The following is a 21,018-nucleotide window of genomic DNA, read 5'->3' on the forward strand; positions in this document are numbered from 1 at the left end:
CTTCACATCTCCTTAAGAAAGTTCATCATCAGGCTTCTTTTCATTGATTTAGGTCTGGATCCTGTGACTTGCTTTGGCCATGTGACTATAAGCCATAATTGAGCACAAGTTCTTAAAGGCATTTCAGGTTGCTACCAATCTCTTGTGCCTCCCTCTTCTACTCCTTCTGCCTGAGTCTCAAAGTGAAGAAATACAAAGAACAGACCCATTATTCACCAGCACCGAGGGGTAAAGCTACAGCCAATCCAAAGCCCTCATATAGCGTGAACAAGAATTCAATGTGTTGAAAACCAGACTTGGTGGTTGTTTGCTACAGAACAAAGCTGACTAATACGTCTTCCCACAATAAGAATAATAGTAACTAACCTATAGAGGATATACCATGTGCAGGCACTAGTCTAAGCATCTTACACACAGTAAGTTATTTAATTCTCAATTTAAAAAATCCTATGCAATATTATTAATCCCATTTTACCAGGGAAAATTGGTGCGTAGACAGAATAAGACACTTGCCCGAATTACACAGCTAGTCAGTGGAACAGCTAGAACCCAAACCCAAATAATCTGGTTTCAGAATCCACACTCTTGCATGCTGCCTTTATCATACCAGCCTCCTAGCTCACAAACTTCCAGTGGCTTCCTATTGCCCACCCAGAATAAACTCAGAGGGTCCTAAACTTGGAATTCATCACCTACTGCAACTCTATAAAGAAAAGGAATCCAGGGGCGCCTGGTAGCTGGTTTAGCATCTGAATCTCAGTTTCTTTTCTTTCTTTTCTTTTCTTTTCTTTTTTTTTTTTTTTTTTGAATCTCAGTTTCAGTTCAGGTCATGATCTCAGGAGGGTCATGAGGTTGAGCCCCATGTTGGACTCCGTTCTCAGGGCAGTCTGCTCCTCCACCTGCTTGTGCGTGCTCTCTCTCTCTGTGCTCTCTCCCCCTCCCCTCAAATAAATACAATCTTTAAAAAAGAAAAGAAAAGGAATCTGAAGCCCAGGGAAAGGAAGTGACTTGCCTAAGATCAAATATCCTACTCGCATTTGAGCCGGACTTAGAACCATATACTATTTCCATCACATTGGGTACATTCTACCCAGCTTCCAAAGTGTTACAGAATCCCCCCATACCTGCACCCCTTCCCATTTATTTCACGTTCCTTACCCCTTGATCCATCTCCTTCTAACTATATTCATATTCTGACCATATTCATCCCCCAGCCCAAGTCTTGTATAGGCTGTTCTACCTGCTTTGCAAGCTCTTCCCATGTTTCCACCAATCAAATCCTTCAATATCTAGCTCGTGCTGCCCCCCCTAAGTCCCAGGAAGCCACCTCCTAGAGCATCCACCAACACTGAGTCCCCTCCCCAAGCCCCTCTAACACCTGTGCTCTGTCATTCTTAATTGCTGTGTGTATACTTTGTCCCTTAGGCAGTAAGCTTGTTAAGGTCATGGATCATGAAATATGTATTTTTAGCTGCCATCACACCTTGCACTGTTCCAAGAACAGAACGGAGACGTGGTGAACACGTGCCTGTTCACCTGCCATTCTGAGTTTTCGTATCCTCAAAGAGGGAGCCTGGTTTGGAGAAAGAAACGATCATCTGTCAGCCACTGCAATGTGCCAGGCACATTCACATATGTCCTGTCACGTGTGTTCCATATATTCAGTCTTGGCCAAGTTCACCACGAGAAAGAGACATGCAGGGCTAAGTTAGCATAGCTAGGTTTTAGAAGAAGTCCTAATAATTATCATGATTACCCTCTCTGAAATGTTTTTTAAGAATTTAATTTAGGGGCACCTGGGTGGCTCAGTGGTTGAGCATCTGCCTTCAGCTCAGGGCCTGATCCCGGGGTCCTGGGATCAAGTCCTGCATCAGGCTCCCAATAGGGAGCCTGCTTCTCCCTCTGCCTGTGTCTCTGCCTCTCTCTGTATCTCTCATGAATAAATAAATAAAATATTTTTAAAATTTTTAAAAAAAGAATTTTAACAAAATAATTTTTCCCCTAGGAATATGGCCCACTTCCCCGTCTCTGGTCATAAACTTGACATAACTGAGGGTGTTTGCTTCTCTGCCCTGGATGACAGAAGCTCTGAATCAGTAGCAGACATCCAGCTGCACACCTCTGGTGACCTGAAACACTGGCAGGTCTATTCCCAGCTCTTCCTCAATCCTCAGCTCTGGTATACCATATGATTTCACTATGTGCGTGACAAATTACTGTGGGCATCTCAAACCCTTTGTGTAAAAAACGGGGCGAAGGCTGGTAAATAAACTGAATGTCATCCTCGGGAAGAAGTGTAACAGGCCTCACATGTGTTTTGTGTATTTACACATTAGAGACTACGTGAGTCTGATATGAGTTTCACTTACGGATCTTTCTTCCCTGCTCAGCTTCACTGTTTGATGGAACACATGCTCGCACACAGATGCACACAGATTTCAATCAGATAGTAATTTTCATCACAGGCAGACCAGCCCTCCTACCCGCTCTGCTTGCATCTGGCTCTTCCTTCCTTCACAGGCCACTGCAAGAACTTTTACATGCTACTGAAGTCTCTGTGAACCTTCACTTTGGGGAACAGGCATGATGTCACTAGCCTGTCTCCCTCATAGGACTGCTCTGAAAACCAAGTGAGAGATCACAGAGGTCATGTCAAATGCTGTAACAGCCTGCAAACCCACAAATGATCAGTACTTGTGAGGTCCTACTTTTAATAGTAATATTGCTTCGCCATTGTGGTGGACGCTCTGGTCTCCTCCCACAACTGAGCAGACCTCCCCCTCCGGTGGCTCTGCTGGGAGCCTAGAGCTTCTGCAGGGCCAGGAAGCCATGTGCCTTTGTTTGCTCAGAGCCACGCCCAGGATGTTCTAACACTTTACCACTGCAGTGGGCTCCAGAAACAGCTTTAGCTAAGTTAATCCCTGGCTGTGCCATTAATTTTTTAAAAAGCCACACATGAAACAGAGCTTTGTAAATATTTTAAACAATCCTCAGGGGCTGAAGCTAAGTGCTTCTGCTTTTTCGCTCCTCTCTGTCGGGTACTCTCTTATCTCACAAAAAGGCCGAGGTGGAAAATGGAAGGAAAGGTGCCCCATCACAGTCAACACGGGTGGGGTATTTTCCTAACTCAGCCGTGCCCCGCCTGGAATGTCCCTTCTCTTCTGCTCAAGTACCGTCTGCCCTATCTCCGGATGCTCTGGCTGATCTGGGACCTTATCCTGATTGTTCTGACAACGCTGAGGCTCACAGGGGCACAGAGTGACCCAGCACTGAGCAGGTGGAGATGCGCTGAGAGTTGTATCTTGGTTCTTTTCAACCCCCAAAGTCTCTCTACAGGCCAAGCACACCATGGCTACCAAAACCATCCAGGATTGCTCTCATTGCACAGAGCAGCTACATTTGGAAGCAGAGGTTGGGTTCCCATAATGCTGACTTGCCTTCAGTTTCTCCACCACCCCACACTCATTTGCCTCTGGGCCGCTCCACTCACACAGAATCTCCCCTCCTCCCCAACCTCCCTCCAGGACTGGGGTGGGTGTCCCTGCTCTACTTTCCACCAGCCTCCTATGTGTCCTCTTAGGATACCTCCCACACTTGGATGCAACTTCAGGCATAAATGTTGATCTTTGTCAAACTCTGGGAAGGAACGCACAAACCCACTTCATTCCAACTTTCCCTAGCAGCCAGCACAGTGCCCAGCACAGAGCAGTGCTTATTATGACCTTACCAAATGAGCACTGTCACACAAATGAAGGATGCAGCATTTGGAAAGCCACAGCACCTTTCCACGCATGTAATGGCACTCTGGTTCTTGTCACGACATGTACATTATCAGCAAAAGATCCCCCCGGAAGCTGAGGGTCCTATAAAGGAGCTTAATCCAAGTCCATCCTTTCTGTTTTGCTGTTTCTTTAAACCACAAATCTTTCTGGGTAGAGTGGGTTTATGTGGACCAAATGAAACACAAATGCTCAAGAGCCTCCTTCCCAGGAATTAAGTATACTTTTCAGCATCTCATCCCCACTTGTCCACGCTATTGAAGCTGCTACAACCACTCCATTTGGTTCTCTTTTACACACAGGTTGACTACTGGCTTCGCACAAAGACTAAAGCAGCAGAGTCAGCCACCAGTTCTACTGCCCTTATTACGCACCTAACACACACTAAGTGCTTTGCCAGAGTCCTCTTGGATGTTCGTTGGTCCTGGGAATCGGCCAGTGTTGGCCCACTGGGGATATCAGAGCGCAGAGGCTAGGAGGTGGCAGAGGGAGGATGAGCACCCAGATCCGTTTGGTGCAAAAGCCTGGGCAGCCATCTCGGTTCCAGAGGGTCACAGCAGGAGGGCAGGGTGGCTGCTATGTCTGTTGACACTGACAGCTGTTCAAGTCTGGGACACCATTCTTACACACCTGCCTCAAAAACCACTGGGCCAAATCGCCTTCTTGGAAACTGGGGTCCTGAGAGGGGGACACAGGTGCCATGGGCCACAGCCACAATGGGACCCAAGGCTCCAGACTCATCAGTCACTGCATCACCCCCACTCCCATCACTTGCCCTGGTTCCCCTGAGGGGGCAAGGTTAGAGAGTCACAAGGCAGGGACCTGCTCAAACAAAACCCACTTTCCTCCTGCACTGCCTTGCCTGGGGCAACCACACCTCTTCTGTTGATTCTTAGGCAACCAGAGTGTTCTAGGACTGGTCACTCATACCCTCACATCTCAGAAGGCAGGGGTTATGGATGGGTTAGAGATGGTCTCTACCCTCAGGGGTCACACCTCGAGACAGGACCTCACCAAAGGTCTGCTGGCAAGACCTGAAGCTGGGCCCAGGAGGGGTTTCCCAAGGGAAGACTCAGCCCACAGTTGGAAAGGAGGCACATGGGTGGGGGGTAGGGGAGCTCTGTCTCAACCTGCCTCTCACTTACGCCCCAGCCAGTGCTCCAGCCTCTGGGAGGTAGACAATGCTTCCTTCAAAGGATTTACTATGAAGACTCAAAAGAGGATTTACCATAGACTGGGCAGGCAACTGGGAAATGTCAGCTCCCTCCCCCACCCAGGGCTGCCTTCCCATGGGAAGGCATGGGGCTCCCTCGGGGCTCCCAAAGCCAGGATTCTGGATAAATAAGTATGCTGGGTCTCCTGTCCTCAAACCTCAGGTGTCATGCTGGAGAATTAGGGCACACCCAGAATCCCACCTCCCAGCACCTGCCCACTCCAGGAACGGCCACCAAAGGCCCAGCGGCTTCCCTAGCGCCTGTGAGCCACATCCTTCAGGATGGGTTTGGCTCAACTCGGGTGCCAGGGCGGGAATGGGGTGGAGGCCAGGTCTCCCCATCGCTGCGCCCTCAGCCCTCAGCTCCCCACCGAGACAAAGCAGGGATCCTTTGTTTCCGGCCACACCCAGGGACGACGGACGGCTCAGCCCCCACCACCCTCCTGCCCCCCAGCGTTAACCCTTCTGGGGCCACAGCTGCCAAGGCCACCCCAGTAGGTTTATTTTTAGCTGCGGTGAGAGATGGGAGGGGCGCTCCATGATGGCGCAGTCCCTAGGTCCAGACTTCCACTCCGTCGGTATGGGCGGGAGCGGGAGGCGGAGGACCGTATTTTCCCTTCCTCCCGCAGGGGAGGAACTCGGCTGCGAGGTGCCGGGCCGGCCGGGGCGGGGGCCAGGCGCAGGACGCTCGGCACTCCCCGCCCCATCCCCGCTCCCGGGCCCGAGGGGGGGGTCCGGCCCCCCGCGCCCCTCCCTCTTTTGTTCAGCTCCGCATCCTCCCGGTCCACGCCAGCCTCCTGCACTTCCCGTGGGGTGGGGGTGGGGTGGGGCGGGGTGGGGCGGCGAGCCCGCGGGGAGAGCGGCCCGAGGCTCCGGCCCCGCCTAGCCATGCGGGGCTCCCCCCATCGCCACCATTGTCCCCAGAGGCTGGGGGGAGGGGGCCGCGGAGCCGAGACCAGCCCCGCCCCACCCGCCGCCACGCAGGAAGCCTCGGGGCCGCCCCCGCCGTCCCCCCGCGGATCCCGACCCCGGCGGCGACCACCCCCACCCACGAAGACCGGCGGGGCGGGGCGGGGCGGGGGCGGCGGCGGGGGCCCGGCTCACCGTGATGTGCGGAATGCTCTTCTTGCCTTGGTAAGACATGGCCCCGCTGGCGCCCTCGGCCCGGCCGGCCGGCCCGTGGGGCGGTGGTTCGCTCGGCGCGACGCTCCGCCGGCCCCGCTCCCCGCGGGCGCGGTGGCAAAGGCCCGGGAGGACAGCGGAGAGGGACGCAGGCTCGGCGCCCCGGCTGCCCGCACGCCCGCCGCCGCCGCTCCGGCTGCAGCACCTCCCGGCTCGGCGCGGAGGGCGGGAGGAGGAGGGAGCGGCGAGGGCGGGAGGAGGGGGCTACAGACAGCTCCTCCCGGCGGCGCGGAGCCGAGCCCGATTCGCCCCTCTCGGCTCGAACCAGGAAGCTCTTCCCTTCCGATCCCCCCACTCCGCCCCCCGCCCCCCGAGCCGCCCAGCCCCGCCGACCCCCGCCCCGCGCGCACGCCCTGCGCTGCGCCCCGGCCGCGCTCTGGCGACTGGGAAGGTCCGGTTCGCAGGGTGCCTTGAAGTGCGGGAGGCGGCCTTGCGCGGCGCAGCAGGGCCCGCCGCAGCGCCACAGGTGCGCAGCACCGCATCGCGGGCCTCCCCGCCACAGCTGCGCGGCGCGGGGCGCAGGGGGGCGCAGGCGGGCGCAGGGGGGCGCAGGGCGGGCGCAGGCGGGCGCAGGGGGGCGCAGGGCCGGCCCCTCCGACCGCTCTCGCCGCGGCCTCCGTTCGTCCGCTTGTCCGTCCGCTGTGCACACGCCCTGAACGCATCAAGCGCTTTTCCATCTCCGAGGACTCCGAGCCTTTATTCAAGCTGTACCGTCTTCCTTAACATCTAACCCCAAACAAAAGGTTACCCATCTCCCCGACCCCTCGTCAGCGGCCTCTCCAAAAAGCCTTTCCCGCCACCTCCCCACTGCCATCGTTGAACCAGCTTCCGCGAGGGCTCGGCAGTCTTACTGCCAGGCAGTTAGGGAGGAGAGTGCAGGGATGGGAGAGACAAGGCCCTAACCTAATGAATGGCTGACCCGCTCTACCCCCTGCTGCAGGGTCTCATCACACAACAGCCTGGCTGGTGGGGGGGAGGACAGGGGGACCAAGTCACCCCCACAGTCTTCCCCACCAGTGATGGTTTGGAGGGCCAGACTACTGGCACTAAGGTCCCCACAGACCCCAGGACAGGCTGGGGGACAACAGAATAGGATGCCCTGCCTCCCAGTGTATAGTGGACCACAGCCCCAGCACCCCCACCCATATGTTGCTCTAGGGAGAGGGGTCAGGAGGCCAGGGCATAGCTTGATAAACTTCTAGACAGGAAAGGAGAAAAGAGGGTATGGGGGAAGGGGGAGTCCTAGCAATCCCCCCAATCCTGGAAGGCGCCCCAAACCTCCAGACAGAATAACATGTTAACCTTCTCTGCCATTCACTTTCTGCCTGCAAAATACAAACTCACAGTATCTTTTAAAAGATCCATCTTCTTTACTTTCAAGTTGCCACCCAGGGGGAGGGTGTCCTAGGGGTGGTGAGGAACCCCACTCTGCAAACTGAGGCCTGAAGTCCTTAACTCCACAGCCACCTAGAGGCCAGTCACCCTGACCAGGACGGGAGGCCAGAGATGCTTTGGGCTTGAAATAGGTTTGTAGGTTCGCAAAAGAGAAGCAATTTAGGATTCCGGGGGCCCTAGAGGCCATAATATCCTCCTTTATACTGGTGGGTATACTGGTTGGGGCTTACAGAAATAAAATGGTATCTCGGGTGCAAAGTATGTTAGCTACAATCAGAACAGTTCCTGGAAGCCAGGTTCCCTCCCGCACCCCTTATCTAGAGCTCATTCTCCTGCACTCGTTCATTCAACCTGGCCTCTGGGGGCTGAGCTGGGTCTTAAATCCTCGTTGATGACCGGAATTTGCAAGTCTCGCGTCCCATGCCGCCCCCATTCCCTTCCTCAGCGTGGTTAAGTCCTGGGTTCCGCACCAGGACGTCCCCGGGGGTCAGTCCGGGCAGGAAAGCTCCAGAGCTGGGGACGAGACCACGTGCGTATCGGGGGAGGGGCACCGGCCCGCGATTGGCCACACAGATCGCTGCTCCCATGCAGACTTCCCGGGTACAAAGCGCCGCAGTCGCTGGGCCTCCGGCCTCAGCAAAGGCTGCGCCTGCGCCGCAGAAACTCCTCCTCCCTCACCGGGAGAGAGCTCTCTGGGCGGGGGGAGGACCCCCGCTCCCGCCCCCACCCCACCCCCCGCCCCGTGCCCTCTGCAAAGCTCTGGAGCCGCGAAGCCCGCCCCGGAACCCGAGCCCCGTGGCCGCTTGGTCCGCAGAAAGTAAAAGGCTTCCCCTTGGGAGACCGTGAGCCCCTCGTGTCCGCAGTCCCAAACCTCCAGGGCTTCCGGAGCCCTAGGCGCGCCGCAGGCGCCGCCTTTTGTCCAGTCCCCGGGAAGCCATGGAGAAAGGGAAGAGAGGGCCAGAAGGGGAGAGGGAAGAGTGGAAGAGGTGAAGCGACCACCGCCCGCAAGTGCCTAGGCGCGGCTGCGGAGCCGTCGCAGGCAGAGCCGGGGGGCGATGCTGGCTCGGGGGCCGCTGGCCGTAGCTCCGTCAGGGACGCACTTCCAGACAGCTTCCCGACGTGCACAAAGCGCTCTCGCCTCCCTGATCCCCCACCACGCCTTGTGGGTGGCTGGGAGGAAAATGCCATCCCCATTTCACAGGTGGAGAAGCTGAGGTTTAAGAGGGCAAAGGGCCTCGGCTGGAAACAGGGGTTACCGGTACCGACCCCGGCATCTGGATCCGCAGCCCTGAAGTCTCCCGCTCGGGCTCAGAAGCCTGAACCCCAAACAGGGTCAACCACGAGGGAAGCAAGTGGCCAAGGGAGAATAAGAAGGGGTAGGGACAAGGAGATGACTCCCGATAGCCCCCTCCCTTGGCCTCCCCCCACCCCCACCGCCATCAGTGTAGACCTCCCCCTCTCAGGGCGCCGACTTCAGGACCACGGAGAGTTCCCGAGCTCCCGGGGGCGGAAGGCCGAGAGCCCGAGGATGGGAGCAGGAGATCCCGTACTGCGTCCAAGCCGCCGCAGGCCGGCCCAGCCCCCACTCCTCCAGGAAGCCCTCCCAGATTTCCGTCTGGATCGAGCTCTGCTTCCTCCCGCTCACTTTATGCCTCTCATAGTATTTAAGGGGAGAGGGGGTAATAAAAAAATGATAGTAAAATCCAACAACGAACATTTATTGCTCACTGCGTACCGGCATTAACTGATTTGATTCTCACCATGAATCTATCGCCCACCCTGGCCTGGGGTGGGGCCAGCGTGCTGAGTCGGGACCCCAGCGTGTACTGGGGGGGGGGGGAGGGAGGAGGAGGGCTGGGACCTGAGCAGTGCTCAGACTTCGAGTTCTGGGCTAAGCTGACAGCTCGCTGGTCCTCAAGTGCTCCAACTTCCGTTGTCCTAGCATCTGGCCCCGACCCTTACGCACACATCCCAAAGCTGTGCTGTCTACCCATCCATCTTCGTCCAATTCCCTGGCGACCTCCAGCTTAAGGGAGAAGAGCCATAGGGCCCACGGCCTGGCATTCCCTCTCTCTGACGCCCCTTCACTTTCGGAGGGTAAAAACCTCCAAGTCTAGGAAGCTGGAGAGCCGGGTTCAAGTCTCCGCTCTGCCTCCAACTTGCTCTGTGAAGGGAGCCCACTGGCGTCGTGCTGTGCGACTCAGCAGCATCCCCTGAAAATGTCGGTGCCTGGGGAGAGCAGTTTCTAGTTCTATGTGCCCGACCCATCCAAATCTTTAAGCAAATCTTTCCCCCAGAAAGCACAGAGGGAGCACACAGGAAAGGCTTCTTTGGGCATCAGCCTGTGTGACCACAGGCGGTTCACTGAACCTTTTCCAGAGCCTGGTACACCGTAGGGGCTCTATAATCACTAATGAGTGAGTGAATAAATGAATGGACTAACGCGGAAAGCAGTTCCCCTTCTTTTCGAAGGGCAAAGAGCGGGGATCCTTGGATTAAACTTCACCCCAGAGGTGCCCTCGCTTTGAAGGCTCCATGTGGCAGCTGTAGCCAAGTTACTTTCCTGCTCAGAGCCTTGCTCCCCCTTTCTGCAGAGGAGCAGCAGGGGGGCCGGATCGCGAAGGGCCCTTTGGAGTCTCCCGGGCTGGGCTGACCAGCCCCGACCAGATGGGAGCACCGCGCCGGCCCTCCAGGGGGATGCAGTGGGGGATGCAGTGGGGGATGCAGTGGGGGAGGGGCCCTCCGCGGCCCTCTCGAGCCCAGGGCAGCGGCCGGGCGCTGGGCTCCGGCGGCTCCGCGCCCCGCTGCCCCGGGGTCCCGCCCCCCCGTCCGGTCGGCGCGCGCCCTGAGGGTACCTGGCCATTGTCCCGGCCGAGCGGCAGGTCGCGGGGCGCGGGGCAGCGGATGCGCAGCGCGGGCGGCCGCTCCTCGCGCTCGCCCGGCGAGCTGACCGCCGAGCCCGAGAGCTCGCTCACGTCGCTGGCGGTGTCTTCGCTGCCGCCGGGCCCCGGCAGCCCCACGGCGTCGGGCCGGCCCGCGCTGCGAGGCGTGCGCGCCGAGCCGCGGCGGCCCACGCTGTAGGCGTCGAAGTCGATGGTCTTGTTCTCGTAGGCTCCCTCCACCGCCGCGAACATGCCGCCGTACTTCTGGCGCGGCGTCTGCGCCGCGCTGCCCGGCCGCGCCAGGTACACGGGCAGGTCGTCCTCCGTGTTCCACGCGCGCCGCCGGTCCGCCATGCCCGCCGCCCGCCGCCCGCCCGCCGCCCTGGCCCTGGCCCTGGCCCCGCCGTGCGCCGCGCTCCGCGCTCCGCGCTCGCTGCGGGCCCGCGGCGGCCCAGGCGCGACTGCGGCCCGGGGAGGGGCGGGGCGGGGCGGGGCGGGGCGCGCGGCGGGGCGGGGCGGGCCGGGCCGGGCCGGGGCGGGGCCTCCGGGCGGCTACAAAGGCCCGGGGGGCGGGGCGGGCCGGTGACGCGCCGGAGCCGCAGCGCCGGGGGCGGGCAGCCGAGCCGCAGTGCCCTCGCCACACCCCCGCTCCCCGCCCCCAGGCCGAGCGCGGGGCGCGCGGAGGGCGCGGAGCGCGGGCCTCGAGTGTGCACACGCACCCCCCCGGGCACGCACGGGTTCGCGCCAGCACCCCCGACGAGTGCGCCTCGACACACGTGAGAAATGCACCAACACGCTAGCGCGCGCGCACACACGGGGGCCGATTACACTCAGGCTTCCCAGGCACACGCAGGCTCCTGCAGTCACACAGGAGACACTTTTGCGCACACGTACAAGCTTGTATGTGTTATGAGCCAATTGCGCACACCCACGCCAGAAGTTCTCACAGTCCCCCCAACCCCACCGATCCAGCATCACACCGAAATCCATCGCACAACCGGAGAAACACGCACACACACGGCACGCAGCGACCATTCAGTGAACAGTGTTATACTGAGCGCCCGCTGGTGCCCAGCACGCTGTGGGTACTGGGGACAGTGCTGTGAACACGATCACACCAAGTCCTGCCCTCTGGGAGCTGACATTCTGAGGGGGGAGGAAACGAACACATGTATGATGTACCCGGCGTGCTGAGTGCTGGGAAAGATGAGACAGCAAGGCGAGAGGGACGTGCCAGGACCACAGTCACTCAGGCAGACAAGAGAAATACACCCCTGCACGCCAACGAATGACTCACACACACACACACACACACACACACCGTGCTCGCTCCTACAACACTCACGCAACAAAGAGATTGTCACACACTCCTATCAAAGGCAAACTCACAGGGTGACTCCACGCAGATGCACTGGCAAACCCAGTCAGGATACCCACGTGGAAATGCACACCGGAAATCAGGAGAGTCTGAAGCTTAAATAGGAACACTCCAGAGAAAAACACACAGAGATAGATGAACACATAGGTACACACTTGTCAGTCACCCAGACAGGAATATTTCTCTTTCTCTTTCTAGGGTCACCTCACACGACCCCTGGTACAGCATACCTTGATGTGCTGGCAGCTTGGACCCCTCGAGGGTCTCAGGCTTCCTCTGACTTGGGCCAGGTGAAAGACATGGGTGCCTGGGGTCATTCTTCTGGGGCTCTTTCCTGGTCATTAACCTGTGTGACCTCTGCCTCAATCCTTCTTTCAAGGCCAGGCTCCATGTGCCTCCTCTAGACACCATCCCTCATTTCTCCATGATTATTACCAGGCAGAGGGTCCTAAGAGTCTCCAGGGATATGGCAACTCCAGCTGCTCTTTCTGGATGGATGGAATCACCAGCTGCCGACCTTCTCTGCCAGAGAGTCCAGACAGGCGGCACCTGGGACTCGGTGGGGACCGCAGAAGGGAGCCTGAGTGCCTGGCCTTGCACCCTCACCCTCACCCCTTCCCATCCCGGGAGCTGTCCCTTCAGCACCAGGCCTTTCCCCAGTTCTGGGGTCCCAGACAGCCAGATTCACATTTTTGTTCTTGTGACTGCTAGAACACATAGGCTGATAACTCCAGGGATACTGACTTCAGAGTAGCTGATACATCTCTGTATTTCTGTCTTGCAACCCTAGAACAAACCACCCACTGAGCAGATGAGGAAACAAGAGAGGAGCAATGAAACAGATACCTAGTGCTTCAGACCTTATTGCTGCTTGGCCAGGCTTGGAGCTTAGTGGGCATTTAACAGGTCCCTTTCCTGTGCTGGGAATATAGTGATGAATATTTATAAAGCTCCTTCCTTCAAGAAGCATATATCATAGTAGGGGAGAGAGTACTGGCCATAAAGAACATAAGAACCCCCCCCCCCACACACACACACACAAACTCTCTCTCTCTCTTCTATCCACCCCATCCTCCATCCTGGCCTCCCTACTCCTTTGTCCTTGAACATCCTGCACAGATTTCTGTCACAAATACTCCTCTTGTGCTCTGGAGAACTCTAGGCTTCATTGCAAGTGTTTTCAATGAAAACTTCTATCTGTTCTGGGAAATACTATTCCAAGGATATCTCAGGATAGGAAATTTCATGTTTAAGACCACCTAGACTTCAAAAGCTCCACAAATATTCATAGTAACTAAACCCATAGAAACAGCAGAGAATCCAAGAATCTGAGTTAGAACTCTTGAGGTCAATCCTCTATGACTGAATCTGCTTTCCACATTTTTAGGAGCTCATCTCCCCGGCTTTGCTTAAATACCACTGGTGATGGAAATCCCACTGCTTTCCAAGAAATCCTTTTCTGCTGTGAGAAAGGGCTAGACAATTGTCAAGACTAGGAGGGAGTATCATGGGGAAGAAGGAGGGAAAGAGTCACCTTTGTGCAGAAGCAAGAAAGGAAAAGCAGAGTTGCCATTTACAGAGATTTACTACGTGCTAAGGACCACTGTGGGCACTGTACCTATAGTAACTCTTTTTAGGCGTCACAGCAACCTTTGACATAGATACCATTTTAGCTTCATTTTACAGATGAGAAAACTAAGGCTCACAGAGCTAGGTAATTGCCCAGGGTCACAGCTGGTAAGTGATGCTGCTGATGATTTAAACACAGTAGTCTTGTCCCAGAGTCTACATATTAATCTATACTCTACACTCAAGAAGTGTGGCTGAAGAAGTCCCTTTGGAAGAGGAGAGATAAAGGAAAAGGTCTGTGATTGTCAGAAGAGTCCAGATTTTTTACTTAGAATCCTGTCTTCCCTGCAACCTGGGGTAACTAATCATTCAGACTTCATCCAATATACATCTGTGCACCTACTGTATGTCACAGGCTTTATGTTACTTCTCAGGACTCCTCTGTTTCCCTAAAGACAAGGGAGGGGGTTCTGATTTTTATGGAATTCCTGCCATGTGTACATAAGGGTCTTTGCACACGCTATCCATCTCTACATACTACACTCTGCTTTACGTGTCACTTTATATGCCACGGTTTCTCTCAGCAGTCCCATGTGGAAGACAACACCATCTCCATATTCAGTCTTCACTGCTGAGGGGTACATACTTTAAACTTACAGCTCCAGTTATCTGCCAGGAGGTGATCATGCTGGAGCTCAGCTCAGGTTTGTCTGAGTACTTCCTACAGCATCCCCTCGTTCAAGGTCATAACCCAAGGGTAGAAAAGAAAGGGAAGCCAGAAACAAAGCTGGGGGCTTAAGTCAGGATATGCGCCCACCAGCCTGCAGGGAGCCCAAGGGAGCAGGATTTGGCAGAGGCCAGCAGAAGAAAGCCCAGAAAACCTGAGCAAACTGCATTCGGGCCAGAGGATGGCTATGACCTTCTCCATCCTGTCCTCTGATTGCTTTCAGTCCTCCAGGGAAGGAGTGCTCACAAGTGAATTAAACCATGACATTTGGTGAAGGACAAGCCAGGAGCTCATGCTGTCAGGCCATGAAGCCTTCCAGGGTAATGGCAGAGAACAGAGAGGGCCATGTCACATGGCAGCAGGGAGCGAACAGGAGAGGCCACTTGGTTCCAATGCACGTTCTGCATCAGGGCCCTTTTTTGGGCAAACAAACAAACAAAAAGATATTTTTTAAAAGCATCAGTTATAAAAAGAATGTCTTCCAAAAAATAAGGTAAAGGGAATCGTAGTTTATTGTTAGGTCTGAATCTGTAAGGCAAGTAATGGGTTATTGCAATCGGTTTGTGTATAAGAAACGAGGTTCCAAGAAGTTAAACAAGCTGCCTAAAGTTATGTGGCCATAAAGTAGCAGAAAAATGGTTCGACTTCAGGCCTATTTGATTCTGAAATGTCTGCTTTTCCCCCAGCAGTTGCCAAAGCAGTTCATAGGTGATTCTGGTAGGCAGACTAATAGCCCAGTCTCAGTGACCATCTCCTAATCACTGGGATGTGTGTATATGTTATCTTACGTGGCAAAAAGGAAAAGGGAATTTGCAGATGTGGTAAAGTTTGGGATCTTGTGAAGGGGGAAAGTATCCTGGATCATCCAGTTTGGCTTAATATAATCACAAGCATCCTTATAAGTGAAAAGAGGGAGGCAGGAGAATCAGAGTTAGAGAAGATGTGACAACAGAAGCAGGTGTCAGAGTCAGAGAGAGATTTGAAGATGCTACAATGTTGGCTTTCATGATAGAGGACGAGAGCATAAGAATGCAGGAAGCTTCTAGGAGCTGGAAAAGGCAAGGAAGTGAATTCTCCTGGGAGCCTCCTGAAGGAATACGGCCCTGACAAGACCTTTCAGTCTGAAGCTCAATTCAAACTTCTAATCTCCAGAGCTTTAATATTGTTTTGAGCCACTAGGTTGGTGGTACCTTGTTACAGCAACAACAGTAAACTAATACAGGCATATAAAGGGCCATAAAGGAAGTCACTTCATTATTTGTGCAAAGTGGATTTGACTTCACTACTGCTCACCTAAAATCAAGATTCTTGGATTCATTGCCCTTTCATATTGTGTCAAGGTCTGCAACGTTTTGTAATAAACCATCAGTAAGTTAGACATTCAAAAGGGAGAAAAAAAACTTTAATTGTGAAAAAGCATACATTTTAATGTACAAAATTACACAAATTATACATTTAACTAACATAGAAAAATACATCTTGGTAACAAGAGAAAATGCCAGCCTAGTTTACACAAGATTGAACAATCATTACAAATCTTGAAAACCCAAGAAGGGAGTTTTGAGCCTGATTTGCAACTGTTCGGGAATCCGATGAGCATTTCCAGGGACTGAGCACACTCTGTTCACTCACTGAAGACCGGAGCTGGGGGAGAGCCACTGCTCCTGGGTGCAAGGGAGAGTCCTGCTGAAGAGCATCCAAAGGGAAGGGGGCTCTGCTCCTGTTGCCACATCGCTCCCATGTGAACCTCTGCTTCTAACTGAGGGGAGGGACAGAACTCTGACTGCCAAAATTCTGACCCTTCTGTTCATTAATGGCCATATATAATATAAAATTCCTTTAATGTTCAAGCAACAGCAAGGTGTAGAAGTATTATACATTTGAGACCCAGTGGGAAAGTGTGCAATTTCCAAACTACCGTCTGGGCTTCACGGCTTTCACATGATACCCTACCCTCCCAGGAGTCAACCTGAAAGACTGAGGAGACCAGGAGGGGTTCGGCCAAAATCAATTCACAAGCCTTGTTCATCACCTTTGCCAGGGACACCCAGGTTCCTTCCCTACCTCATCATCAAAAGTTGGTTGTGCAAACCTGAACTTTGGGATCCAACGGAGTCACCCAACTCAGATCGGTGGCACATGCCCAACCATTACACTGCAATGCATCTGGGCATATCCAGACAGGCAAAGAAAGGTCCTCAATACCTACAGAGCACTAACATGTGCAGGTGCTTTACAGAAGACCTGCTATCTCATCAAGGCTCACAGCTTCTCTGTAATTTCCATGGAAGACATTGAGATTTACAAAGGTAAGTACACTTGTACTTACGTAAGTACGCTTGTACAACCAGTTGTAGGCAGAGTTACAGTCCAAATCCAGTGTGTCTGGCCCATAACTCATTCTGTGATCTCTTTTAGAGGCAGACTTGTCTTCACCCCAGTGAAAAGTCTAAGTTAGTGGTTCTAACATCACTGAATACACATTTGTCCCCCCATCACGTTCAATGTCATATTCACAAACATTGTATTATTTACTTTACCTTACACAAGAAAACATTAATACAAAGTTGATATCAAAATTTCAGGCATCCTTAACAATCCCATTAATTTATGTTTCTCTTCCTTTGTTGTACCATCATATAGAGGTATTATCAATCTACCTTTGGACATAGCCTGATGATATTTTTCAAAGACAAAAAAAATTGTGTTGGAGCAAAACTATTTTGATCCTATTGATTCTCCTGTTAGTCTTTCTATGACTCTGTAATACATTTGTACCATGGTGCAAAAGTCAGGTTTGGATGGGAGCTATGCTGGCTGAAACCAGAGTAGGATTTGGGGAAGATCAAATGGGATAAAGAAAAAGAAAACTCAATCCTTCCATTCTAAGCCTACCAACTTCTTAAAAACAGGTTTTGGTCCAAGACACGCACTATCTTTTTCTAGAAATTCTTCTCAAACAGGGAAGAGGACTAAATATATGACCACCTCCCAGGAGTCTTCCTTTTCTACCTCCTTAAGGCATCAAGAATTCCCAAAGAATTTATTTCAAAGCCAGGTAGGAACACAGTTGGCCATGGGCACAAATGCTGAATAGAAATCAGCTTCTATTTGCTTACGCAACTGATAAATCTATATATAGTGGTGGATTTGAAATATCTATTTTTGGAAGATTTTGGGATGTAAGCAACTATGTGCGCGAGGTTCATTTTCAGTGCCTATTGCATCACCCGACTGTGTTCTCTGAGCTTCCATGTCAGTGTGCTGTGATCAGCCACCAAGAGCTCAGCATTAGGTTCTGCTACAGTGGAGCTGAATGCTGTAACACCACACATTTCATTTTCAAAAGGATCATTAGCTGCTTAAGAGGCCCTCTAAAGGTGAACTTACAAAGCCAACTCATGGTCAGAAATATTCCAAAGATGAGAAGTTTCCTCCTATCAACTCTGGAGTACACATTTCTTTCCTAGCGAGGAGCAAAAATAAATATATATCTAACATAAAAGACATCCCCAGGGGCATGTCGGAATTTAATTAACCCAGGAACATGGGAGAACTGAAAGGGAGGGTCTGATACTTCGCCCCATCTCCATTCAGGCCACCCATTAGAATCACCAGAGGCCTTGCTAAAGATCCCTGCCTGGGTCCCACCCAAGACAAGCTGATTTCATGACCTGGAGAGAGGCTTGTGCATTGAGCATTTAAAGAGTTCTGCAGGTGAGTCTAACATGCAACCATGGTAAAGAATTACCATTACCTAGTACAATCTTTATGGCCTACAAAGAACTCATGCTACAGCCTCCCCCACCACCTCCCTGCTCCCAGCCCAGGAGCCCTTTCCACTGCAAGGCACTGTCTGCATGAAGAAAGGTGGAGTACCTAAAATATGTCACAAATGTCTAGCACCCTATTCTCAGAAGTTGACAGTGCTCAAAAAGTTTCACATTCCAGTCCTGGAATTTCACCCTGGAATTAAACAAAAGTTGTGAATCTCTTAAAAGCAACTCACCATCCTGAAAGGGGAAAAAAAATCTTCTCAAGTTTATAAAGTTTGCTAGATAAATTACTGACTAACACAAATGGAAAAAAGGAACTAATCTTTTAAAGACTTTGGCTTCTTCATCCTCCTCTGCAGTGAGAGGTCACAAACTCATACAATAATCTCCTCGCAAAGCAGCTTATAAACTTTTGATCAGCATCGCTGCTTGATTTTCACATTGGGAAACTAGGGTAGGGAAGGCTGTAGAGGGAGGGACTTAAACCACAGTCATCTCAGCCTGACCAAGAAGTAGATGAGCTTCCGTGACATCTTGGGATTCAAGGCTTCCCCGGGGAGAAACACAGGCATGGATTCTACACAAAAGGAAAGAATGCCTTGACCTAATACATGTTGCTAAGTGATGCCATATGGATTGTAATCCATTAGGAAATGAATTGCATCAGGCTCACATCTAGAATTCCAAATCAGAAGAGCATACATCATAGCATGATTGGAGAATCCTCCATAAAGATGTCAGAACCAGATTCAGTCACATCAGCAATCAAGTGACTGTGTGACCATGGGTATGCCATTGCACCCCTCTGGGCTCCAGTTTCACCTCACCTGTAAAATGGGGAAAGCCAGTGGTATTTAATACCAAATCAAGTCTCTAGTTCCCACAGTGGATGCCTCCAGATTTAATTACTGTGCCACTGGTCTGTTTGGGAAGGGGAGTGGCCTGGCCACTCTGAGCACACAGGTAGCAGTGCAGCCTATAGTGGTCTGCAGAGCCATCAGACCACACCGCCTCTGCGTGTCTCCACTGCTGCCACACCTCTGGCGAACCTATTTTAAGAACACTGCCTAGCAGTTTGTGGGGAAACGTTGCCATGCCAACTCCCTGGCTGTTGCTAATCATAATCTATGAATGCACAGTACAACCATCTGACAAGCAATTCTTTTCTTCTTTAGCCTGGAGACCTTCTCCAAATTGTCATAAGACAGACCACCTTGTTCATAATGGCACACAGTAGGTGCCTAATAGATATGCATTGAATTAATGACATGAACAAATGTCTGCACCACACTGAGTCTGCAAAGTGCTCTCCCATCTCGTTTACCTGTCAATGCTCACAGCAAATGCTGAGGCAGGTATCTTATTATTTCATTTGACAGGTAAGTAAACTGAGGAGGAGAAGTGCCTTTCCCATGGTCTTGGAGCTAAGAAGTTGCAGAACCTGGACTCCAGCCCAGTGATTCTGGTTTAAGCCCTCATTTCTCTCTCCTACACCAGGTGGTCTCTTATCCCTCTAGCTTATGAAAGTCAAATCCTTAGATATATGCAGAACTTGAGACTTCACAAAGTTCTTTCTCTGGTCACGTTTCCATTTCACTCAAAGACTAAAGGTAATGAGGCAGGGCTCTACTAGGGTCCATACCTGGCCTCTACGGATCTCCTGTGGGCAGTGGGATGGTCTGCTCCCCCAGGGATGCCTCACTGGTCCCAACGTGGCTCAGAAACTTCTGGGATCTGGAAGGGACAAAGGCAATGAAACCCCACAAGTGGGCAGAAAGACCAGTGGTAGGTGACCAGGGGCCCAGGACAAGCGTGCCACCTGGGGCTGCCAGAGAAGCAGGCAGGGCCCAGATATGGAGGTAGCCCACAGCCAGCAGCAGAGATGAGCCTTGAAGGTGAAGCCAGAGTCCCACATAAAGCCCGCTCGGAGGACGCACTTACTGAGCATTTATCCATCAACTGGCCAATTGACGGATATGAACTGACCCCAAATAGCAGGGATTTGGTCTGTTTTGTTCTTTTCTGTAACCCCAGGTAGGCTTGTAATGGTGCTTGGCATTTAGTGGTGCTCAATAAATGCTTCCTGGTTGGATGAATGAATGAATCCCAGTGAGCAACATACCTTAGCCCTAAGAACATGTGAGCCCTGAAGCACTCCAGTGGGAGGCTAGAAACCACATTTTTCCTTCCCCTCTTTGTCTTCCTCCTTCCCCCCCTCCTCCTCCATCTCCTCCTCCTCCTCCTCCTCCTCCTCCTCCTCCTCCTCCTCCTTCTACCTCTTCTTCTCTCCCTCTCTTCCTCCTCCTTCTTCTAATATTCATTTTGAAAATATGCCATCATTTCAACCTCAGAGGCAGACTTCTGCTTGGGAAGGGGGAGGAGAGGAATTAAACTTCATTGAGCATCTAGTGGGTGCCAGGCACCTGATGCTCGTCATTTCCCCTTGTGCTGTCAAAGACAGTGATTCAACCCTGTCCAACAGTGGAGAGTCTGCAGCTCAGGAAGGCAGCTGGCTTGCTCCAGCACCAGAAGTAAAAGGCAGAGGGTAGACACTGAGATCAGGTTGATAGATTCTGCGGCCAGGCTTTTCCACAACATCAGTACATCAAGTCTCTTGCTGGATTGTGCTTTGCTGCCAAGAGGGATCTAGAGCCCTCCAACATACCCTCTCTTGTTACAAAGTAACATATCATGCACCTGCTGTGTGTCAAGCCCTCTGCTGGATGCTTTACCTTCCCTGTCTCAGTTCTCAGAATAATCCTATGGGGAGGCATGGGCCCTTTTCTAATTTTGCAGACAAGGAAATGAACCCCCAAACTTTAGGTTGCCAGACTCAGGCTATGCTGTTAATAACACCGCCTGCATGATCCAGTCACCACCCACCTTGCTTCTTTACAGCAAGTTACTCACTATCCCACCTGTGAGAACACAGCCCAGCTTGCTGTGCCTCTCTGGGTCTCTGTATTTCCAGCCATCCTCTGAAAGTGTTGGGCAGACCAGGTAGGTTAAGTGGTCAGCAGAAGACACTGTAGGAGGGAGCGGGTGCCTGCAGCCCACCAAGCTGGGTGTGCCTGTCAGCCTGGGGATGGAGTGTGTCGGCTTCATCCAACTCTGAGT

General features: G+C 52.8%; 1 protein-coding gene across 2 annotated transcripts in view; it reads right to left on the reverse strand.

The window, feature by feature from the left end:
• Window positions 1–10,848, reverse strand: part of CRMP1 (collapsin response mediator protein 1) — a 72,758-nt gene extending 61,910 nt beyond the window's left edge. The window contains exon 1 of one of the 2 annotated variants that reach the window (XM_025998163.2): window positions 10,425–10,848. In XM_025998163.2, the coding sequence (XP_025853948.2) occupies window positions 10,425–10,805 (381 nt within the window). In that variant the 5' untranslated portion in view covers window positions 10,806–10,848. Of the gene's footprint in view, window positions 1–6,096; window positions 6,431–10,424 lie in introns of those variants that run through there. The other variant, XM_072737803.1, reaches the window with a different exon arrangement.
• Between the last annotated feature and the right edge of the window lie 10,170 nt (window positions 10,849–21,018).

This window comes from Vulpes vulpes, chromosome 14 (assembly GCF_048418805.1).
Source record: "Vulpes vulpes isolate BD-2025 chromosome 14, VulVul3, whole genome shotgun sequence".
Taxonomy (NCBI): Eukaryota; Metazoa; Chordata; class Mammalia; order Carnivora; family Canidae; genus Vulpes; species Vulpes vulpes.